Genomic DNA, 24,590 nt, shown 5'->3' with positions numbered 1-24,590 from the left:
TCCATAAAGGTACAGGCATAAAAAATCCAAAAATAGCACAACATTTTCCAAAATAGTTTGATTTAATTAGTTCTCATTTTAGGTATGGTTTTTATGAGCGGTAAGGAGGAGATGTGAAGCTGTATTATGTTAATATGTAGTATAACTATTTTGTGCTAAGATCTATCAAGCCAAGCAAGTGGTCAGGCTGGGTCCTGAAGCCAAGTGCTTCAGGGAAATTTGTTGCTGATGCAGCAGGCAACACATTTCCTTCTTAGTCATGACCGAAAGAGCCAGCGGAGTGAAGAATCCTTATATGCACACACAGGTTGGGCAGGTAAGGGGATGGGTGAAATTCTCTCCCAGTTTTTCTAGGCAGCTGCTAATGCAGAGAAAATGTATTTGTGATGAGATAGGACCTTACAGCATTAGAAGTTGGGACAGAGATCCCCAAAGTGTGGGGGCGCACCCCCCGGGGGGGGGATAAAGAACCATTGGGGAGGTGCTGCAGAGCCCGGGCCAGCCCCAATGGGGTCGGGAAAGGAGCACCACACAGCCCCTCCCTGCTCTGCTCCGTTTCGGCCCCCAGCTGCGTCCCCGACTCCTGGCCCTGTGCGCGCCTGTCCCAATCGTCAGCCACTGGGCATGGCTCCATTCCCAAACTGGGGCTGAGGCTGGGGGCAAGGCCAGGAGTGGAACCGCACCTGGCCGCAGGGTCAGACTTCTGGCCCTCACCTCCAGCCACAGCCCTGGCTCTGGCCCCTGCCCCACCCCCATCTGCAGCCCCAGATGGGGGCGTGGACCTCAAAAGTTTGGGGGCCGCTGGGTTAGGAGCAGTCATTTGATCAGTGCTGGCCTGTATTCCTTTTGCATGAGCTCAGGTAGCGGGAGTGTAGCACTGATTAGCACGATTTCCCTGCTCTGCTTTGGCATGTGAGGGTGTCTCTACACTGCAATAATTAAAAAAAAAAAACTGGTCACCTGGGCTCCAGCCTGAGCCTGAACATGGACATTGCAATTTTATAACCTCACAGCCTGAACCTGAGTCAGCTGGCATGGCCAGCCACAGGTGTTTTATTGCAGTGTAGATGTATGCTGAGAGTGAAAGGAGGGAATAGATGTGACAAGTTTCATGGCAGCAGAAAATTCTGCAGCAAGGGGCAAATTCTGTGTCCATGGAAATGCAGAATTTTTTTTGCGGTACACTTCTCCTGAGGTGGCTGTATTTCATTTGAGGGTGAAGTGAGCCCTGTATTTACCTAGTGTATCGGTTTAAGTCTGCAAAGGGCTTTGGGATCCTCCAGTATGAAGGGTGCTGTAAGTGTAAGATGTTATTTTGCAGTCTCCTTTTCATTCTCAACTTCTTGGGAATAGGGGGATAGTACATTACTTTTGTAATTGGGAACTTTCTTCTTGGCTTATAGGGTGTGAGGACTGCAGCAAAAGCCTTATAGGAGAATGCAAACTCCATGGACCACTCATCAGGGTTAAAGACAGGGTTATTCCCAGTCGAGCCCGCCTTACCCTACCTCACTACCTCACTTTGCGAGTGCTGGAGCTGCGAGCTGGGAACCAACAGAGTAAGTATCGTAGCTCTTCCGGCTATGGCTTGGGAAAGAAGTGACAAAAAGGTACTAACACTGCTTGTTTTCAGAAGTAACTTAGAGGTGGCATTTTGTTCAGATAGTTCTAAACAGCCTATCTTAATTTTCGGTTGAGCACAGCTAAATCCCAGAACCCATCACTGATGGAGACGGAGGGGCAGACAGGCCAAACCTGAGCAATGCTGTGACCCCATGCACCTGGTGACAACGTCACTTGGTTTGGGGGTCTCATCAAAATGAATTTCTAAGATTTCATTGATTTTATTCAAATTCATGATTTGTGACCTCCATGACAAAATTGTAGTCCTACCTATAGATACTTCAGTTAATTATGACATAGGTGTGCAAAGAGGGAAAGAGGTTCAATAAACAAAGTAGCAATGAAAGAAACAAAATTCAGATGGCATATGAAGATTCAGTACCATTCACCTTGTCAGCATTGTAGAAAGATTGTATTGTTTCTTTCAGGCCACATGGTAGTTTGTTGGAGTTTGGAGAGAGAGGGGGAATTACAAACTCCTTGCTAATTTACAGATATTCCCCAATGATTGTTATATAACTCTAATTCTGTCTAGATAGTACTGCAGAAAATGAAGGTCTTCTGTGCAGTACTGTCAATGTTAATATGGGGGAATAATGGAACATGTAAGATAGCTTACTTTGTACTTTCATAGCTATACACACTGATTGCTGGAGAGGACAGCCTTGTCAAACATGCCAAAGTGCAGAATCCTGGGGAAGTGATATTTAGTAGCTTACAATAGCCCTGCTGATGCTCATGTCATTTTGACTGTTCCATACTTCTAGCCCCACAGTTTAATATGGAAAATTGGAATTCACTGTGAATTAGGTGGTTACCCAAAGTCCCATTTTAAAAAGTGACTGAAAATTTTACTCATTAGAGCAGTGGTTCTCAAACTTTTGTATTGGTGACCCCTTTCTCACAGAGAGCCTCTGAGTTTGACCCCATTTATAAATTAAAAACACTTTTTATATTTAATATTATTAAAAATGCTGGAGCTGAAGTGATGTTTTAGGGTGGAGACTGACAGCTCAAGATCCCCCATGTAATAACCTTGTGATCCCCTGAAGGGTCACGAACCCCAATTTGAGAACCTCTGCATTAGAGGTGCTTGCCTGATTTATTCCTCAGCCTGAATCTAGGAGAGGAATTCCATGTGTCCATCCTATTTTACACTTGTTCATTTCCCTCAGTTGAAGATATTTGGGATTTAGATCATGATGTGCATATTCTTCTTAGACTGGTCTTATTTTTATTCACAGTCCTTGGAGTGTTTGCTAAGAAAGTTATACAGAAGAGAACACAATTTGGTCCTTATGTTGGGAAACTATCTACAAAACTTACCCACTATGATGACAACAGGCTAGTTCTACAGGTAATGAACTCAGAGGTTCAGCTGGGCTTTGGAGGATTTTCTTTGCTGGGTTCTAAACTATTGCAGCAGGGTTTGTAATATTTCAAGTGGCATAACTATCTCTTTCTTTCCTATTCAAGTTTCATATGCAAGAGTATTCATACTGCACATGCAGTCATGTCCAAAGTTTCATGATTTTCAGGTCAGTGTAACTTTAATTGCCAACTGATTTTCCAATTTTGATCTAGTGATGGATAATTTGATACAAACATAATATATGATGCAGACCAATTTGATCTTCTAGTGTAATGCTGAGGTGCTGGCTTGTACTTGCCCAATCTAGAATTTGTCCAATCTATTTTTAAAATGTCTATAGCCAGGGGTTTCCACTAGTTCAATGGGAGTGTTATTCCTCAGTCACTGCTGTTAGGAAATTTTTCCAGAGGGTTTGAAAGAGCAGGCAGAGCTTTGGCAAAGTCTGTCCTTTTATATTTTCACTAACCAGTAATCCAGGCACCATTTGACTTTATAAAAAAAAACAACCCACTCACACCAAAGGTTAATCTTTTTCTGTGGGTGAGTCAGCAATAGTAGCAGCAACTGGTTAAGGCACCTGTTCATTGAGGAAAACAGGATAATAGGGGGCAAATATTTTTTAATGTAAACCACAAGAGAGACAACCTTTGACAAGTTTCAGAGTAGCAGCTGTGTTAGTCTTTCCCCCCTTCCCACTACTGCACTTGACTACGCAAAAGAATTAATGGACACAAATCTGACATCAGGAATCATAATACTCAAAAACCAGTGGGAGAACACTTTAACCTGTCTGGTCATTCAATGACAGACCTGCGGGTGGCTATCTTACAACAGAAAAACTTCAAAAACAGACTCCAACGAGAGACTGCTGAGCTGGAATTGATATGCAAACTAGATACAATCACTTTAGGATTGAATAAGGACTGGGAATGGCTGAGCCATTACAAACATTGAATCTATCTCCCCTTGTAAGTATTCTCACACTTCTTATCAAACTGTCTGTACTGGGCTATCTTGATTATCACTTCAAAAGTTTTTTTTCCACTTACTTAATTGGCCTCTCAGAGTTGGTAAGACAACTCCCACCTGTTCATGCTCTCTGTATGTGTGTGTGTGTGTGTGTGTATATATATATATATAATCTCCTCCATATATGTTCCATTCTATATGCATCCGAAGTGGGCTGTAGCCCACGAAAGCTTATGCTCTAATAAATTTGCCACAAGTACTCCTAACCTTTGACATATTGCTTATAGCATTTGTTGTTGTTTTGTTTATTTTGGTTGTAAGCTATTTAGCCATGTCTTCCTATGAGTTTGTACAGTGCCCAGCACAATGATGAGAGCTTTTGGGCACTTCCACAATGCAAATAAATAATATACATCTTAAAGTTGTGTACAGTTGTATCTAGGTATGCATGTACCATCCTAATCAAGCATGCCTTTGTTTAAATTTAAAAAATACTTGTTTACAGTTATTAGCCTTGAATCCCTTCTGGATTACACTATCCACTGCTAGCCTAGCCATCTGCAGGCAGGCCCATGGACAACCAGTGCCACCCTGAAAGTGACCAGCAATAGCTGATACAATGCATCTTGTAGGAACCGCTCTAGCAAAGGCTGCCTATAGCCTCTGCCAGCAAGTTAAAGCTGTCCTCCGATGGAAACCCTTTGGGAAGTTGACAGTGCAAACAATACTCACCTCTGCTCCCCTCCAGGCACAGCAACTTGTACTGGGGCCGGAAGTATAATTTATAACAACTATGGTAGTTTGAGTGAATCAAACACTCATTAGTTTCCTCCACTTAGCTGCCTTTTAACCAAGCTTTACACAATTCCTGTCAGTCCCTCTATCCCCTTAATTATCTTAAGATTTATATTCTAAATGGCTGATGAGTTACCTCATGAGATGGAGAGAATGGCGTGAGACTTTACCCTGAATTTCTTTCAGCACAACAGCAGGAGCTTTGCCTTCTGTCTGCCAGAATCCTGACTGTGACTGAGACCAGCATTTATGCAGCAGAAATGTATTTTCATCCGCAACTACAATGTTAGATGGAAAGCTCCCAAAGGCAATGGAAATGTAGAGTGTTTCACATAATTGCTTCTTAACTCTCAAGAGCTTTCAAATGACCAGTGGAGCAGATAAATGGCATATTTGTGTATGAAATGTCAACATACTGAAAATGGACATACCACTACAGCAAGACAATCCATCTTTCAGTGTATGTCACTGAAGGGTGACATCCTGGCAGCAGATCTGAAGCCTCTTGCCCAACACATTCCTTTCCTTTTCCATCTAAAAGGAATCCAGAAGGAATAAAGTGAAGCAGAGAGAATGAGACACTTTCCAGGCATTGTCATTCATTAGTATGATGTCCTTAGTGTTATGGGAATACAGCATGTGGTCAGTCAAGAGGGATGAGTGTTGACATATCAGTATACTGGATGTTATCCCATTAGACTTATGTGAATTATATTATTGTTCCATGCAAAACAGAACTTCAGTACAGCATTGAAGGTTGAGATATCAAGCACTTAAGAAATGCATTACAGTTCAAAGCTTATCTTTCTCCCTTTCTGCTTAGGCTTAAACCTTAAAATTATCTTTTTACTTCATTCTAAAAATTGTCAAATAATATAACCTGTAATTACATATTTCAAACAAATACCTGGTTATTTCTATACCTGGGCCCCTCAGAAATTGTAGAGTCTTAATTTTTTTTTTCAGTTGGCTCATTTAAGTGTCACTTATTTTGTTTTTAAAAAAATCTTTGTATGAAAAAAATATATAAAAAGCATTGTCCCCGACTCAAATTCAACAAAAAAAGCTTAGTGTGTTCCTTTCCACAGCTCTGTTGTAACTCATCCCTTCTCCCATAACCTCTCTCCCTTTTCTTCAGGTATTGAAAGACGGCGGAAAGTACTTTCTGGATGCTCCCAATGAAGACTGTGGTAACTGGATGATGTTTGTCCGACTGGCCCGGAACCAGGAAGAACAGACCCTTGTAGCCTATCAGTACGCTGGAGAAGTCTACTTCACAACTGTTAAGGTAGTTAAGGCTACACCACTTCATATGACTACCATTCAAATGATAGCTTACTGTAACCAAAAACTGAGGAGACTGGCTCACCTCATTACAGATGAGAGGCTGATTATAGTTAAGTAACCTCCTCTCCATTACATACATCTCTTCATAACACTTAATGTTCAGTCAATCAAACAGGCTGCTTACTGGGCCTTCTGCCTAGACCAGGGGTTCTCAAACTGAGGGTCAGGAGGTTATTATATGGGGGGGTCACAAGCTGTCAGTCTCCACCCCAAACCCTGCATTGCCTCCAGCATTTATAATGGTGTTATAAATTAAAACCACATTTTTATATATTTAAGGGGCGTCTCACTCAGAGGCTTGCTATGTGAAAGGGGTCACTAGTACAAAAGTTTGAGAACCACTGGACTAGACCTAATGTGTCATGGAATCTGCTGCAAGGGCTGGGAAAGAAAATGATAGTGGTGGTAAAAAAAACAACTCAAATAGCATGGTTGATAATTGTAGTTTAAGCATGGCTGTTATATATTTTTTTTTAATCTGAATTGGTTTGTGAGGCGCTTGCTCTAGCAGTATTATATTTAGCACAGCTTTGCTCTGGAAAGGACAAACAGTACCTTTCTTTTCTTAGTTATATAATGAAACAACTTTTTGGAGACCAGTTGCTCAGAAACTGGATACTAAACAGAAAACTTTGAAAGCTCTGCAGCACTGAATACTATACTCGAGAACAGTGATTTAGCTGGAGACTTACTTTTCAGAATTTCTAGCACTGTGATCCTGTTGCAAGGTGACCAGTTTCTGATAGAGTCTCTGGATTATTATTTTTCTGAAAGAACCTCTGTATTTATAAGTATCAGAGGGGTAGCCCCGTTAGTCTGGATCTGTAAAGAGCAACAGAGAGTCCTGTGGCACCTTTAACACCAACAGATGTATTGGAGCATAAGCTTTCAGGGGTGAATGCCCACTTCGTATATAGCAACTTGCTTCTTGGGTTTGTTTGTTGTTTTGACCACTATAAAGTGGATCCTAAGACTACAGCAGCTGTAAATCTTAGTTTACTATAAGACTATGCAATTTTATTCTCTTACCATCTCACAAAGCTGAAGCTTTTCTAGTAATGGACTAAATGTGCCATTTTTCTTGTTTTGCTTTTTTTATTAACCATATTTTACTTGAGCTACTGTATATCACGTCTAAAGAAGTCATACTTTAGAGGCCTAGGAGTTAGGAACTCACAATATCTAATACCAGCTCTGCCCCATATTTTCTGTGCGACTTTAGGCAAGTTATTTAACTGATTTGTCTCCATTTCTCCATCTGTAAAATGGGAATAATACTTACCTACTTCAAAGGAGTGTTGCAAGAATTAGTTAATGGTTGTAAAGTGCTTTTAAGATATACAGTGCTACAGAAGTATTATTAGTATTGGGCTACGAAAGAAAGTTAGTGTAAAAAGTGACAGGTGGTAACATGTAACAGATTGTCACATTGTCTTGTAGAGGTGAATAATAGATCTGTATTCAGGATTCTGGAGCAATCCACAGTACTTTTGTGATTTTATACAAAATATGATTACACCTATGCTATACAAGTAAAACCAGTAGTATTATCATTATTTGGAAAGCACAAACAAATGCTTTTTAGGACTGTCAAGCGATTAAAAAAATTAATTGCATTAATCGCACTGTTAAACAGTAATAGAATACCACTTATTCAAATATTTTTGGATGTTTTCTATATTTTCAAATATACTGATTTCAATTACAACACAGAATACAAAGTGTACAGTGCTCACTTTATATTTATTTTTAATTACAAATATTTGCATTGTAAAAAACAAAAGAAATAATATTTTTCAGTTCACCTAATACAAGTACTCTAGTGCAATCTCTTTATAATGAAAGTTGAACTTACAAATGTAGAATTATGTACAAAATATAACTGCATTCAAAAATAAAACAATGTAAAACTTTAGAGCCTACAAGTCCACTCAGTTCTACTTCACCCAATTGCTCAGACAAACAAGCATGGTTACAATTTGCAGGAGATAATGCTGCCCACGTCTTGTTTACAATGTCACCTGAAAGTGAGAACAGGTGTTCACCTGGCATTGTTGTAGCCGGCATTGCAAGATAGTTATGTGCCAGCTGTGCTAAAGATTCACATGTCCCTTCATGATAACGATCCAAAGCAGAGCAGACCGACGCAGGTTCATTTTCATCATCTGAGTTAGAGGTCACTAGCAGAAAGTTGATTTTCTTTTTTGGTGGTTCGGGTTCTGTAGTTTCTGCATCTGAGTGTTGCTCTTTTAATACATCTGAAAGCATTCGCCACACCTTGTCCCTCTCAGATTTTGGAAGGCACTTCAGATTCTTAAACCTTGGGTCGAGTGCTGTATCTATCCTTAGAAATCTTACATTGGTAACTTCTTTGTGTTTTGTCAAATCTGCTGTGAAAGTGTTCTTAAAACAAACATGAGCTGGGTCATCATCCAAGGCTGTTATAACATGAAATATATGGCAGAATGTATTTTTAACAGAACAGGAGACATACAATTCTCCCCCCAAGGAGTTCAGTCTACATTGTTTTTTTAACGAGCATCATGTCCTCTGGAATGGTGGCTGATGCATGATGTTCAGCATATCTGGCATGTAAATACCTTGCAACGCCGGCTACAAAAGTGCCATGTGAATGCCTGGTCTCACTTTCAGGAGACATAAATAAGAAGCAGTCAGCAGTATCTCCTGTAAATGTAAACAAACGTGTTTGTCTTAGCAACTGGCTGAACAAGAAGTAGGACTAAGTGGACTTATGGGCTCTAATGTTTTACATTGTTTTGTTTCTGAGTGCAGTTCTGTAACAAACAAAACAATCTACGTGTGTAATTTACACTTTCACAAAAAAGAGACTGCACTACAGTACTTGTATGAGGTGAATTGAGAAATACAATTTCTTTTGTTTATCATTTTTACAGTGCAAATATTTGTAATAAAAATGATATAAAGTGAGCATTGTACACTTCATATTCTGTGTTGTAATAGAAATCAATATATTTGAAAATGTAGAAAAACATCCAAAAAATTAAACAATAGAACACCAATTGAAATTTATTTAACAGTGCGATTCATCACAATTTTTTTAATCAGTTAATTTTTTTTAGTTAATCACATCAGTTAACTGTGATTAATCAACAGCCCTAATGCTTTCCCTTCAAGGTTGTGATAATGAGTTAGTCAAGCTATATTTTCTTGCATCATTTAAATGTTACAGGCCAAATTCTTTGCAGGTATAAATGAGTGCTGTTCAATGGAGCTGTGCTCATTTATTCCAGCAGAAAATTTGGTCCCACACATCTAATATGAAGAACAGGGTATGGTGGATCGAGTCTTACTAGCCTGGGTGTATTCTGCATCATATGAGAGGCTGGTTCAATAGTGACCTTGCTCCTCTCACTCCTGAGGAAAAGCATTGCTCACTGTATTGTGGGAGTGTAACGAACTGTTCCTGGGAGAGAGAGAGGGGACCACTTGCTATACTAAAGCACATCCTGCTGTTTGCTTCATAGAGTAGCCATAGAATTGGTCACAGAGGAAGCTATTTCCTACAGGCAGGAGAAAGAACACCATACATAACATCTGTTAATAGTGGTGACACCTCCCCTCCCCTTTATAATACAGAGATGAAGATCCTTAGGATTCAGTTTGGAACAAAGAAAGGAAACTGCAATGAGACAAAACTGCTGCTGCAAAATGTGTATATGTACATGTATGTCATTTTTGTTTGTGACACTTCTTTAGCTCTCAGTGTCCTCTAGTCACTCAATAGGCAAGTGTTAGAGAATTTGGTAGAATACTACTGCGAATGACAAATCACTACAACACCTATTTTAAAAACAAAAATCCCACAGTATACAAGTGAGTAAGCATCATCCATGCTCAAAGTCCGTCTGGCCATTTAAGAATTTCTGTGTATTACCCCATCATTCCCATGTTAAACACTGATGCTAGGAAAAAACAAAAATATTGATGTAAAGAAGTCACACATTGTAGCACAAGACCCAGCCATTGATCTTCTTGCTGTTTCCTGCACAGCAGCATGGAAATAATTTAACAAAGTATATAAGAGTGAAATGCTAATGTATTCACTGCTGCCCACTCTGTATTTTTCTGTAATTGCATTATTATTATTGGCTAAATATATTAAGATTACGTTAGTCTTAACCTCAGTAACCTTTGTTAAATTTCCTCCTCCCCATCTTTAGGAACTGTACAAATAAATAACTGATTTTTCAACTCACACTGAACAGTACTTATTAAAAAAAAAAGGTTGAATTTTGAAACTAAGCTGTGAACCACGGTGCCTAGGGTAGCCCACATTGAAAATGCCAAGGCCAGGGGAGGCTGCTAAAAGGAGAGCAGATTCTCCCAAAACTGTGCTCCTGACCCCACACTGGTTATCAGGAAGCTTAAAAAAAAGAAATCACTCAGCTCCCTTTGAATTCCAGTCTCTGGCTCCCAAACAGTAAATAGGTCCAGTAACGTGAGAAGCTATTTAAAACTCTAGTCACTATACAAAATGTTCTTCTGATCCCCCAAAGGGCCACCCCCATAACCAGCTCAATATTAGGTTGGATCTTACCCAAAATACCACGCTGCCAGCCAATCCTTTAGTATCTAAAACCAAAGGTTTATTAGAAAAGAATGAGAAGAGAGTCATTAAATGGTGAAAGCAATTATATACATACATAAGATTTCAGAGTCCATATATCAGGTTCTTAGCAGCACTGGTGCGTTTGCTGGCTTGTGGAGTCCCTCTGGAACACATCCACAGCTTGGATGGGTCTATCAGTCCTTTGTTCAAAGCTTCAATTCGTAGAGAAGTTACTCCAGAGGTGAGAAGCAGGATTGAAGACAAAATGGAGAAGATGCAGCTGCTTTTCAGTATCCTTTGCCATGTGGCCTGTACATCTTCTGTCCCAAACCCAAGCTCACAGGCAAGAAAGAGCTCTTGTAATCCCTTGTTCACAGGCATGTCCCTACGTGTCTTGCTGACTCATAGGCATAGCTCCTGCCTTCACTCAATGGGTTCATTGTAGAACTGATTGGCCTTGATTGGCCATCCAACAGGCTAGATAGTCGCAGACAAATTGGCCTCAGCAATGGCATCCAGAAACAGCACAGGTTGGAGATGCAGATATATCATACATATTTATAACTCACGATACAAAGATGATTCATACATATGAACAAGGCCATCATACTTAGCAAATCAGAACTTTTCCACTGATACCTTACATGGCACATCTTGTAAGATTCACTGCAATTTTATAATATTGGTATCAATATTCCATACAGCATCACGTAAGCTATCAATGGTTTAAACAGATATGAAGAAAACAGTTGCTGTAAAGGTAACAACTAGACTACCACCTGTTTAAAATAAGATGTAAAAGTTTCCTATAGAAACAAAGGCAGTACAAGTAAATACTGGGGATTTTTTTCCATTCACAGCCAATTGAACCCCACACAGAATTAAAAGTGTGGTATGCTGCAGATTACGCCAAGTTTATGGAAGCTTCTGCAGTTGTCATCAAAGAAGAATCTGATATCTGTGCTTTATCACCAGTTTTAACAACAGTAAGTGTCCAAGGACTGCATCCAAGCCAACACCTGGCCTTATCTCAGAAAACCTACCTGCTCACCTTGCCTCAGTTCACATGACAGAAAATGATTGTCAACTAGTCTAACACTGAATTAACAGTTTCAGTCAAATAGCAAAAGAAAAGTATTACCTGGAGCTCTTTTACTTTGTGTACTGTACTTGTACTCTAAAACAGGGCACGATACAGTGTTGGCATGTAATGGTAAACTCTGGAAAGACTAACATGCTGGCATATATTCTTGGGAAACTGAGTACACCAATCCTTAAAATTCTCCTTTCACCCGTTCACTGCTCTAGCTTATGTCCTAATTCTTTGGCATACATGTGCTGCATGTTACAGCGCCCGCCCCCTTCCTCTCCCCCCCCCAGTGTTAAAGCGCAAAAGCTATTACATCTCATTATTTTCTTCTTTCTCCATGTCTCTATGGAGAGAGAGAGCGAGAGAGAGAGAGACAGACAGACACCCTGCATTGTTGGCAGAATAATCCCACAGGCCCATGGCTTCTGTACAGCTGCGGTATCACAGTTTGCGCTCAGTCTAAAAGTAAGTGGAAAACTTGACTCAGTCTTAACTATGGAACTGTGACTATCGCTTCCATAATAAGAACAAGCACAGAGACACTGAAATTTACTATGCAGAGGAAAAAAAAAAATCAATCACCAAAAGCTCAACAAGAGCTAGAATAGCAATAAACACCAGACAACAACATGGAAATAATCATTTACCCAATCATTTGTTTTCATGTTTGTACACAGCTAAGATTAATGTCTCCAACTGAACAGCAGTCTGGGTGGCACAGTTACGTGCTGTGCCTGCGCCTGTCACCAAGGGAAGTGAGAGGCCTAGGGAAGACCAAAGACAACATAGGGCTGGTGAGAAGAATGTGACCTCTCTCTCTTTGAAATGGTTAATCTGAGGGAACTGTTTCTGTTCTCATTGCAGAGAGAGTGTGCCGACGCCTGGATATGCTCCAATTGTAGTAACGTTTTTGGGACTTTAGCTCTGCTGGAATCTCACCAATGCATCAGTAAAGACAAAGCACTTCTCACCAGCTTCAGACCAGCAAATAAATTAGAACCTCTAAAAACAAAGGGCAAAACCAAAGGCAAACTGAGTGAAACTGGCATGGGCACAAGCATTGTCCAGTGCTATGGGGCCATTTCCTGTTCACCTAGTGCAAAGTCTACCTGTTCCAGCTCAGGAAGTGTTTGCGGTTCCATTGTGAGATTTGTGCCTACATGGAGAAATGGTCAGTCTTCACTACTAAAAGAAAGAGAAGCGAAGCAGCCAGACAGTTATCGCTGCCGCCTCTGCGGGAAGATATTTGTTTCTGTTGAAAAGCTCACAGCCCACACTTATGCCCACACAGGAGAGCGTCCCTACAGGTGTTCCCAACAGGGATGCACGAAAGCTTTCATTTCCAAATACAAACTGATAAGGTACATCTCCTGAAGGGATAGCAGCCCTTCCCAGTGTGGGTGTGGGGAGGAAAAGATGTATTTTCTTGGCATGCACTAGTGACAACTACTCGCTAAACTCCATTGGTCATATTTCTATACAGAATGTTAAGATTTAAATAAATGCTGTTCAAGGTGCGTGAATAAAACATAAGCAACAGATGGCAGTGAATCTAAGTATCCATTCTGATAGCATGTGCATACACCTGAGCCCCAAGTCAGGTGGGCTTATATATGGCTCCTTTCTTCTAAGGAACTTGAGCACTTCACAAACATTAAATTGATTACATCATACCTCACTTCTGAGAGTAAGTGTTCTACCCCTTTTACAGATGAGAGAACAGGGAGGATAAATGAGTTTTCCATTGTATTCCAACGAGTCAGTGGCAGGACAATAGGTATTCCAACTCCCAGTCCTCTGTTTTAGGCACTAGCTAGCCTCTGCCTCTCAAGTACAATTATAATTGCTATTCAAAAGGTGTTTCTTGCAGTAATGTTCATCTAGCTCTGCAGACTATAAAAAACCCACCAGTTTGCTATTTAACAGAGTCTGGCTTTTTGAAAACTGTTACCCTAGAGAGCGCAAGTGCCTTCATATTGTGAAGCTGTATCCCACTTATGTGCATGAGTTCTGTAAACATGTTATTCTTCTGTCTTAGGCACTCGGCCACCCACTCTCCACAGAAATCTCACCAATGTGGTTACTGTGAAAAGACCTTCCACAGAAAAGACCATCTGAAAAATCACCTTCAGACTCATGACCCCAACAAAATGGCCTTCAAGTGTGAAGAGTGTGACAAGAAGTACAACACCAAGCTGGGTTACAAACAACACCTGGCTCTTCATGCAGCCACCAGTGGGGACCTTACCTGCAGGGTGTGTTCCCAAGAGTTTGGAGGCACTGAAGTGTTGTTAGAACACCTCAAAACTCATGCAGGGAAGCCAGGCAGCAGCACCAAGGAAAAGAAACATAAGTGTGACCATTGTGAACACTATTTCTATACCCGCAAAGATGTGCGGCGTCACATGGTGGTTCACACAGGCTGCAAGGACTTCTTGTGCCAGTTTTGTGCCCAGAGATTTGGGCGCAAGGACCACTTGACTCGCCACATGAAGAAAACACATCCACAAGAGCTGCTGAAGGGCAGGTTGCAGAATGGTGACTTGCAGGGTCTCTTTGCCCCTTTCTCTCCATTCAGACTGAAGGAAGATGCCAGTATCCTGTCCTCTTTTCCTGAGAGGGCTTCTATGCAGCATGGACTTCCGAACACGTTAGAAGCAGAAGAGTATAGCAGCCCACATATTCACTGTCAACAAAGCCTACAGTCTACTCATCCCTTTGAGCCTCCTCATTTGGTAAGGATGAGCTGTGTAGATAGTGTCTCAGCCACTCATTCTAAACCATCTCCACCATCAATTCCTACCAACCAGAATCCTCATCGGCACAACAAATATGAACTGAGTACTACCTCATTTGCACCAACATCCCTCAAAAGCCTACCCATCGAAGTGGATGTTAAAGCTCATAATGTGAATTTGCTCGAGGACCTGCCTTTACCAGAACCTCACAAAGTCAATCAGGAAGAAGCTTCCTTGGGGGCTGCAGGCGATGCTGGCAAGTACATATTGCACAAGGAGACTGTGACAACAGTTGAATCTATTAGCATGCCCTCCATGGATCTTACTCATATACTGGGTTTCTGGCAGTTCCCTCAGAGTGATAACCAGAATAACAATGGGGACATAACAATGGCATTTGGTCAGGAGGAAGCACCACACAGGCTGAGCTGCATCAGCCAACAGCAAGGTGCACAGCTAGCTCTGGGTGGAGTGGCCTTAAACCAGCTTCATCATGTCCCACATTCTTTTCCATCCAGTACAAATTCTGCAACATTGCCTCATTTTCACCATGCATTCAGATAACTACCACCTTTTTTAGGGCTCCTTTTCATACCCAGATTTGTGAAGGAGAAAAGCCCTAAGCCATTTTAAGAACTTTTTAAAAGGACATTATAAACATTGTAGAATGTTCCAGGAAGTAACAGAATTAATAGATGTATTTTATATAATATTTACTAGTTTTGTAGTATATGACACTTGCAACAATGCCATATTTTCCCCTCAATACCCTCCATGTTTTTACACTTAAACCAAATAGTTGAACTAGTGTTCTCCAGTAGAAATACAAATGTATCTATAACAGGCACAAAACATGATGGCTGCTATGGGGGTGAGGGTGGGAAACATAACTGTTTAAATGAGCCATGACTTGCAGTAATTTTATACAAATGACTTGAACATTGTTCATATGTAGAATCTAGGAGGGTCCAGTAGGTTTTTATGGCAAGCACTTAATCACTGAGCTTTAAGAATTTTTAATTTAAGTTGTGACTTCCTTCACTTATTTTATCTCCTCTCACTTTTTTGAAAACAAAACATGGCTGTGGTGACTAAGTTGAACTAGAATTTGTTTTTTTGAAGTGTACTTCTGCTGTGTGTGGAGATACGGTGTTTTCTCCAGGGCTGGAAATAACTACCACCGTTGTAGCCTAAGAATAGATGTCTTGTATAAACGGCTTTTTCTCAAGAGGCAATACGTGGTTAAGACAATACATTGATTTTAATTTAGACCTTGATCCTGCAAGATGCTAGGCATTCTGGGCCTAATCCAAGAAAGCTCTTAAGCCTATACTTAGCTTTAAGCGCAAGTAATCCCATTGACTCCAGCACACTCAGCCCCTTGCACAATCTAACTCTCAGCCTATGTCTACACTAGCACTGTTGTCGGCAAAACTACACCCCAACTAACAAAAGTTTCACTGCCAAAAACGCTGGCGTGGACAGCACTGTCAGTGGGAGATGCTGTCCCGCCGACTTATCTACCATTGCTTGTTGGAGGTGTTTTAATTATGCCGGCTGGAGAGCTCTCCCCCTCCGGCATAGAGTGACTACACAGGAGACCTTACAGCAGTGCAGCTGTGCTACTGTACAGTCCGTAGTGTAGACATAGCCTCAGTAAAGATTATGTTCCCCATCCAAGCAAGCTCTGTTCACTTTTGGTTGATGATGGCCTTTGTTTCATCCAGGAAAGTGATTCATTGTAAAAACAACAAGGAGTCCGGTGGCATACAGACTAACATGCTACCCCTCTGATACTTATTCAGTGTAACAATCTGTAACATAAATGTTCCTTGGCAGCTAAACTACACTAGCAACATAAGCTTGATGTTACAGTCCTCAACATATGCATGGTAGCTTTTGTTGCAGTCAATGACTGGTCTGCATCCAGAAGGACTGCAATATCAGACAAGGTCCCACGGTGTGTCTTTCACAGCTACATACAATGTCTAACCCCCCACTAAAGTTGGATAAATATATAGCAGGTATGAAAATGTTAAGTAATTTTATATTTATGGTTTCAGCACAGTAGTATTTAACAGGTTATATCTGGCCATTAAGTTACATTCATATGTATAAACCAAAACAGAAATATGCTCTTTTTTGTTTTTGTAAGTTGTCTATATATATTTCCTTTCTAAATGTCTTCAGGTGTCATAGTACCATCAACTGACAAGGTATGGTGAACTCATGCAAATTGCAAAAGATACCACACTACAAACTTTTCTTAAAACAAAAAAAACAAAACAAACCACCACCACACACCTTCAGGGTCCATCCATCTCCCGTAAACCACTTCACAAAGATCTTGTGTTTTTAGTTTGCTGCTGTTGTTGATTATGTTCTTCTGGATCAAAAGAAAACATAGAAATGTAAAGTCTAAATCCCACTAGGTACTCTCTGCCCTCAAGTCCCATTGTTTAAAAAGAGATTGATTTATTAATGAACTACTAAAAAAAGCCCTTCTCTGAAAAATTCGAGAATGATAGTGTATGCCTGTTGTGCATTTTTAAATTATTCTAGGACATTATGGATAAAGCTTTAAAAATGTGTGGTGTGGGTGTAGATTTAGATTAATTCATTTACTGTGTTGTCCTTTCTAATCTTGCATATTGTATTCACTTTGCTTCATCCACTATTGTATCTCTTTAACAATATGGATGTTTATAGGCATTGTCTAAACATATAATATTAATGAGCATTTTATCAGCTTGGTTTGAACTTCTGCAAAGAGGTGTAACTAAATATTTAATAATTTTCCTTCACTTAAAGGTCATGGTTAAAAGAAAATGCAACACATGAGCTAGAATCATGACCATGCTCTGTATGGAAATGTTCAGATTTACGATCCATCAAGAGAACCTGTACCCATACCTGCTTTCAAGCTATTCTGAAATACAGCATTGTGCCTTCTAGAGGGGTGCTAGTCTTCTGTAGTTAATGAAGAGTGCTTCAGATTCAAATAAAAAGTAGCATGAATCACCTGTGTTACTAGAGCTTCTAGATAGCTTGAGGTAATGGTGATTAAAACATTCTAATGAAAAAGGTAATTGGTTATTTTAATCCTGTCAATAAATTCAAAATTAGCTTCTAACATTCCTGAAAGCTTAAATGTAGGGGAAGCCTGAACACAGGCCCTGTTTTGTATTGAATCACTAAGGGCACCCCACGCCATGTATCCAGTAAGAACTTTTATCTTTAGAATCTCAGAACACTACAAATACTAAAGATTTGTGTCATTTATTTTAAAGTAGGAGTTTGGGGCAGGGGGAGATTTTCTTTTCTGTAAATTTAGTGTTGTTAAGAAGGCCTCCACTGAGAGCCCTGGAGATTGAGGTGTGTTCATCCATAGGACAAGAACAACGCCCACAATAGCTTCCTCCACACTGCCTATTTGCCTCAACAGACCATCTCTTTTATGCAAAGATTTCAGTGACTGAGCTGCTTTAGGAGTGAGCCGTCACGTCAGTGGAAGGAAAATGTTGATATGTGAAGTGACGTTATTATGCTGGGGGTGTGTTTGAAATATCTGAGCTTGGGAGACCAGTCTGGAAACCAAGAACTCCCAAATTCTTATCCCAGCGGTGTCACTCCACCTATCTGGCTCCATTTCCCAATCTGTAAAATGAGGATAGTGACACTTACCTACTTCACAGGTTTGTGTGAACATTAATCTCTAGATAGCTTTGAATATGTAAAGTACTATATAAGTGTGAAGCAGTATTCTGTACAGTATATAGCCCCATACCTGTGTATTTTTTCTGTAAACAGGATTATTCTTTTTCTAGATTATCTGACACAGCTCCATTGTGAGGGTTTCATTTATGCCTAAATGCAAAACAGAAGTATGGATTAGTGTAGATTATCCTATACCAGCACAGCAAAATTGCTTACCTTAACACAAAGTTGCAGAAGTCATGTATACATTTATGCGTTTGGTCAAGAGGACTTAAGCTCCTAAATCACCAATGCACTTTTGAAAAGCTACTCTGCCCCAGATAGACTCTTAACAAAGGGAGTTGATTTAAATCACATTAAGCTACCTCAGCATACAAATCAAGCTACCTCTATGACAGTTTCCCAACACAATTTTGTCATTTCACTTCACACCACCACTCCTTATATCCTTTGTCTTGGTGGAGTCTGTAATAAAATCTCAAACAAATTTAGAACAGAAAAGTGAAGTTGCATTACTGTAGTGATAAGTGTATCTCCCAGAATTCCTTTGGTTCAATAACCAAGCATGAGTTACACATTGTCACTATTCTGGTTAATACACAGCCAGTGTTAGCATGCCATAAACCTTGCTTCCAATGGTGGGGGTTAATGGGAAGGAAAGAGAGGGAGACAGCTGGGGATGACGCACATTAGAACAAGGATGATCTTAAAATCAGAGCTCAGCATCATGTAACTGTTCTTCTCCCCAACTTGAGTACTGAAGCAGCTGATTTTTCTTGTAGTATTTATGTGCATCACTCTTATATTGTCAGCTTCCCAACATAGCGGTGCTGCTGATGTTTATCCTTCGTGTAAACCAAAACCACACAGGGTACATCAGTACTGCAATCATGGGGTGTGGTTACAACTCAAATAGACACACGTGAGCTAGCTTAAATCTAGTTAGTTGGGGTACTGGAGCAATGAAGCCGTGGCAGGGTGTGGTTTAGTGTGGCCTGTGCCAGCTCGCCCAGAACCCTAATTGCTCATGGAGCTGGTGCGCACTGCTGCAGCTTCACTACTTGTGGACCCTAGCTAGATTAAAGTTAGCTCAGGTATGTCTCCTCAAGCTGCAATCACACCTCATGGTTACAAAGTAGATGTACACTAAGTTTTACATATCCTGCTCTTTTTTCAGGAACAGGCAGGATAAGTTACCTAATTAGGCCTGAGAGATAAGGTGGGTGAGGGAATATCTTTTATTGGACCAATTTCTGGTGGTGAATGAGACAAGTTTTCGAGCTACACAATGCTCTTCTTCAGGCCTGGGCATTTTCTTGCTGGTTTGGTGAATCCATCTTGTTTCCTGGAGATAACCTCTATCACAGCTGACACTTAGGATTGAACTAGTGACCTCAAGTGCTGATTACATTCATCCCTACAACTAGAGTTAAAGAGGCAGGCTCTATAGCAAACCCATGTCCTCTGTGGAACGAGCATATAGGGAGAGACACCACACAGTGATCAGTGGGTTACACCATCATATCACTTTAATATCCATTATGTCTTCTACTGCAAGACTAGTTTTTGTGATTGGAGTAGACAATGATCTAATCACTCTTTTCTATCTCTAATATGAACCTACATGTCACTTTAAAGCAATACCGTACAACAGGGCAAAATACCTCATAACGTCTGTCAATTCTCACAATCCCATTTGAGACCTAAAGTCTAAAATAGTTTCTCTGTGTAATACTTCCATGCAGTTTATAAACAACTTTTTATTGTAATAAAATAAGCTAGGTAGAGCAGAATTATTTTAGTGTAGTGCTTACTATGTTAATCAGGCTACTAACTGAAAGCCTGTGGTGACAGCATGAGAGAGACCAGGCAAGTGGTAGAACCTCAGATCTTACATGACGTGATGGTTTTGACTCTTTCTAACAAAGATTTGAGTGCAAATCAGGACTATAGATAGCTATCAGGCATGGAAAGTGGATCTCTTGGAGCCTGCTGCGTGGAAAGCAGTGGGAGTTTTGCATTTGAAATCAATGTGTGCAAATCAGGCAGGATGAAATACTGTATGTTATATTTATATAAAATTAGCACAACAGTATTCTATTCACTCATTGAGTGGGTCAGGGGGAGAACCTTTTCAGAGGCAGCGTGGCCCACTGGACAGGGCCTTGGGCTAGACAACAGTAGGACTTGAGTTCTAGGCTCAGCTCTGCCATTGACCTGGTGATCTTGAACAAGTTATTTCACCTTTCAGCACTTCACTATCTATAACACAGGAATGACAATACTTCCCTTCTATGCACACTATAGATAAAACGTGCTATATAACAGCTAATGAATAGAATAACCACCAACAGGCAGAGATTAGAAAATATAATGGAGAAAACTGGGTGAATTAATTGCCATATATTAAAGGTGTACTCTTGGAAAGGTATGATGGAAACTATGCAACCGCAGCAAAATAACACTAAGAGGCTCATATTACATCACTCACAGCAAGAGAAGATTTGCTATAGGAAGCAAAGGTTACACCTACATTTAAACATGTGACTAGAACGCACAGTCCATCCCATATATAAAAAGCTAAAATGCAGAAGAACCTTAGCACTCCAAGAGGTTTGTTTCTCTATCATTTTTTCTGGTTTCATTTCATGGCCTGTTCTTGTTTTGATTCGCTCTCTTCTTAACCAACTTACTGCTGCTAATTCTTGAGAGAGTTTTTTGAAGTCAGTCTGAAATATTTTGACAAGTTTCATATGTTACTTCTTTATTCATTTTTTAACAGGGAATTTTATTTTAAATGTACTGTTTTCTAATGTAACACAGCTAAATTTATCCTTGCTGCAGACCCCTGAAAGTCAATGGAGTTACACTAGTTTGAATTTTGCCATGCGTCTTATTTTAACCTGTCATAACTGACAAACTTAACTGACTAGTTTACTTAAACTGTATATAGTCTATTACTCTACCATTGTTGTATCCTACTAGGCATTATTTGAGAATTATTTCTGGTCTTTCATTTACTGTATAAACATTTTATATGGAAGCAGCAGCACCTTCAGGTTGTTGGGTTTTTTTTAATTAAGGACAACTATTAGAAATCACTGAGCTGAAATTAGTGTATTACGAACATAATGCTGGAAGGTACCCTCCTTTTCCTATATATTGTATCCTATCAAACAATTTGTAATAACTCCTCCTTCATAAAAAAAAAAGTGTAAAATTTGTGTATCCAGAAAAAGAAATCAACTTGAGAATTAATCAGGGAACATGAAGAGCACTGAAGTTGAGAGACAAAATTGAGTTCACACCTTTCTCTCTCTTTATTGGAAGAAGAATATGAGACTATTAAGAATATGAATTGGATTCACAGTTCACACCCAAGTTATTAAACTAATGAACCTCTCCTATCTTGTCTAAACAAAATGAATCACTAATTGAACTGGTGGGATGCCATCGATGTAAGTTATCAACAGGGCAGTATGCTCACACTGGCCAGGCTGTTTTTTCAGTTTCAGTTTTTGTCCCATGTCTGTGCAGTTGCAATCTCATTTCCTGATCCAGCTCCCTAAAACAGTGGGTTTTGGGAGATTTCAAAGACCTGGGAAACTAGACATTTTCTGAGAATATAGCAATCTCCCATAATACCCCAGTGAAAATCCCAGAAGTCCTGGTACCTCCATTTCCTAGACTGTCTTAAAATGAAGGGTGAACATTCAGCTCTCAACCTCAGGTCTTGCTCAGTTAAAAAAGGTTTCTGCTGGAGTTTTTAAAACAGTCCAGAAGTGACTACATATGTCCTACCTCTACCTTCAGAGAAACAGAGTGAGAGCAGCAGTACATGGAGTTCATGATGCAATGGCTGTGAGTCCAAGTACATTCTTGGGGATGGTCTTTAGAGGGTTGAATGCTGCTTTTGAATCAAGGCCACAGTTTGGAGCGACTGAACTGTTATTATGCACCTGATATTGCTGAGAGCAGCACACTCAGATACTGTAGTCCAGCCTATGGGCCGATATAATGTAATGTATAATGTAATCTAGAGCAGGGCCAGCTCCAGGCACCAGCTCAGCAAGCAGGTGCCTGGGGTGGCTAACAGAAAGGGGCGTCACATACAGCTCTTCAGCAGCGGGTCCCTCAGTCCTTCTCGGAGGGAAGGACCTGCCACCAAATTGCCGCCGAAGTACAGCCCATCGCGGCTTTTTTGTTTTGTTTTTTTGGCCGCTTGGGGCGGTAAAAACGCTGGAGCCGGCCCTGCCAGAGAGCCTAATATGTAATTCTCACAGTAAAATTCTATTTTTAGGCTTTTACATTGTGGTTTCTGTGTTATTTTTGAAATTTCTTCCCCTGCTTGCCTGCTGCTTGAGTCCAGCCACATGGCATGGCTCAGATAGCTGCTGTATCTGCCAAACTGTGCAACTTTTGCCCTGACCAGGAGCAGGCTCATGGATCCTGAATGGAAGGAGATATACAGAGATCTGGGAGTCAGGCTTAAAAGCTGCCCCTCTTGCTGCAGAAGCATGAGGAAAGAGGGAGGCATTGGAGAGCAGAGAATGACAAAGCAGTGGGACAAATGGACACTTGCACCTTTGCAAATACTAAAAGCAGTACTCGTAAGAACTTGGAAAACTCTTCCTTTTGGCCCTGCAAAATCAGCTCTCACAAGTACAACTTACAAAGAAAAGCTACATATCTGCAGTAGGGGCTCCTGATTCCAGATTCCTCCTTCTTCCAGGCTGGCTCAGATATCAGCATTCATCTGTGCTTCTGGGTCGGGATCCCGGATCCACTAAATTGATTCTGAGATCCCAGCAATGCATCAGGCATTTCCTGGTCCACGGAACAACTGTTTTTCCTCCTCTGCGTCCCTCACAATTAAGCCTCAAGATGCTTCTGTGCAGTATCTACCAGCAGATTGGTCTCAGTTCTGAAGATTCAGTCCAGCTCATTGTAAAAAACGAGGCACATTTTCTGCTCTGAGCCAAAGCAGTTGTAGTCATCCTAGGCCTTGTGTTTTTGGATCCTTTATCTTCTCATGGCCTGTTGTTTGCCAGTCTCAGTGGTGCCCATGCCAGCCAGGCTTGGCTGCCTTGTCACATGCCAGGATGTTACACATGATCAATTTCAGCGGACTTGGTCTCCTCTCCCCAGATGGATACCAGAGATTGCATAGTGCTCTGGCAACAAGTTCACAGGATGATATCCCCTGAAAATATGCCAGCAACTGATAAATTGGATTACAGAAGTGGAGGCCAAAGGTGGGGGGCAAAGTCAAAGCCCAGTGGCTTCAGGAAGCCTCTAACCTGAGCCCTGATGCCCAGGGCTGAAGCCCTCGGACTTCAGCTTTGGGTTGTGGGCCTCAGGCTTTGGCCCCAGACCCCAGCAAGTCTAAGCCAGGCAATGCGACCTCCTACCATATTATTTTACTGGGGGCATTTCAAGAAGATCCTGGGGACGGATATTGCTTTTAAGAGGAAGGGTTTGCTTAAAGAAGAGGACACTGCAGTGTCTACTTCAGGGACTGAGGACCTTAATTTTACTTTAGCAACTTGGAGTTTAAAGCTTAACTGAGTGAGCAGAAAAGGCATAATTCGTATGAATTCCCTTGGTGTTTTATCAATAAGGGAATTTACTGATGGATGGAAAAAACAATCCCCAGGCGGTTCTCCTTCAATAAAGGGAGAGTTCTCCTGCGAGAAATGGCAGACTGAATTGTAATAATATTCTTTGGTAACATTCGGACACATAAGCAACTCTTCTAGCAGAACTCATCAGCAGGAACTGGTCTCTCTTGCAGCACTTTCCTTGCTTTGAATACCATATCCCTCACAACTACCTGATTGGAAGAAGATATTACTACTTCAGTGGTTGAGAAGAAAGAGGGTCTAAGCTAATATTTACATCTTGATTGTCCACAGTTCTCCACTTTTCTCCAAAGACTGTTTATTATCTGAGTCCCCCTGGTTGAGGAAGTAGGCCTGACCTTAGGTGGCAGAGTAGGGCTAGGCTGAATAAAGAATTCATCTTGTACTCTAACTTCTACAAAAGATTTAGCTAGGAGGGAAGCTAAGTTAGGCAGGAAAGAATTGAAATCAGCATTAGATGTACCAAAATTAGACAGACTGAGCTGAGTTGCTTACATTTTTGGTGGACTTCAGCATGGTCAAGAAAGGTTCACCATAACTACTGGAAGTTGAGTGTCCTAGAACACATAACTCTGAAACACTCCCATAACAGCAGTTTGGAATCCTGATGGTAGTGGAGGTGAACAGGACCAGCAGACATAGCTCTCAACCTATCAAACATTTTCTGCCACTTCCTCAGTTTATCTGCCTTTTGACTCACAAGAAG

The 24,590-nt window shown here is 40.7% G+C and overlaps 1 protein-coding gene and 1 long non-coding RNA gene across 8 annotated transcripts in view; one reads left to right on the top strand and one right to left on the bottom strand.

Annotated features, from left to right (window-relative positions):
• PLAGL1 (PLAG1 like zinc finger 1) overlaps positions 1 to 16,815 on the top strand; it is a 64,343-nt gene extending 47,528 nt beyond the window's left edge. For 2 of the 7 annotated variants that reach the window (XM_024112848.3, XM_024112852.3), the window contains exons 3-9: positions 1,404 to 1,559; positions 2,868 to 2,980; positions 5,898 to 6,047; positions 11,558 to 11,683; positions 12,139 to 12,252; positions 12,652 to 13,148; positions 13,826 to 16,815. In XM_024112848.3, coding sequence (XP_023968616.2) covers positions 1,404 to 1,559; positions 2,868 to 2,980; positions 5,898 to 6,047; positions 11,558 to 11,683; positions 12,139 to 12,252; positions 12,652 to 13,148; positions 13,826 to 15,089 — 2,420 coding nt within the window. In that variant the 3' untranslated portion in view covers positions 15,090 to 16,815. The remainder of the gene's footprint in view (positions 1 to 1,403; positions 1,560 to 2,867; positions 2,981 to 5,897; positions 6,048 to 11,557; positions 11,684 to 12,138; positions 12,253 to 12,651; positions 13,149 to 13,825) is intronic. The other 5 variants (XM_042848214.2, XM_042848215.2, XM_008177172.4 and 2 more) reach the window with 4 other exon arrangements.
• LOC122173506 (uncharacterized) lies at positions 16,568 to 24,450 on the bottom strand. The gene is made up of 3 exons (XR_006173979.2): positions 22,916 to 24,450; positions 18,313 to 18,392; positions 16,568 to 16,911 (listed from the first exon to the last, which is right to left on the bottom strand). It is a non-coding gene; the product is annotated as an uncharacterized LOC122173506 (long non-coding RNA).
• Positions 24,451 to 24,590: the final 140 nt, after the last annotated feature.

The sequence above is a fragment of the Chrysemys picta genome, chromosome 3, assembly GCF_011386835.1.
Source record: "Chrysemys picta bellii isolate R12L10 chromosome 3, ASM1138683v2, whole genome shotgun sequence".
NCBI lineage: Eukaryota > Metazoa > Chordata > Testudines > Emydidae > Chrysemys > Chrysemys picta.
The sequence above is the reverse complement of the archived record's forward strand: the minus strand, read 5'-3'. Positions and strand labels throughout refer to the sequence as shown.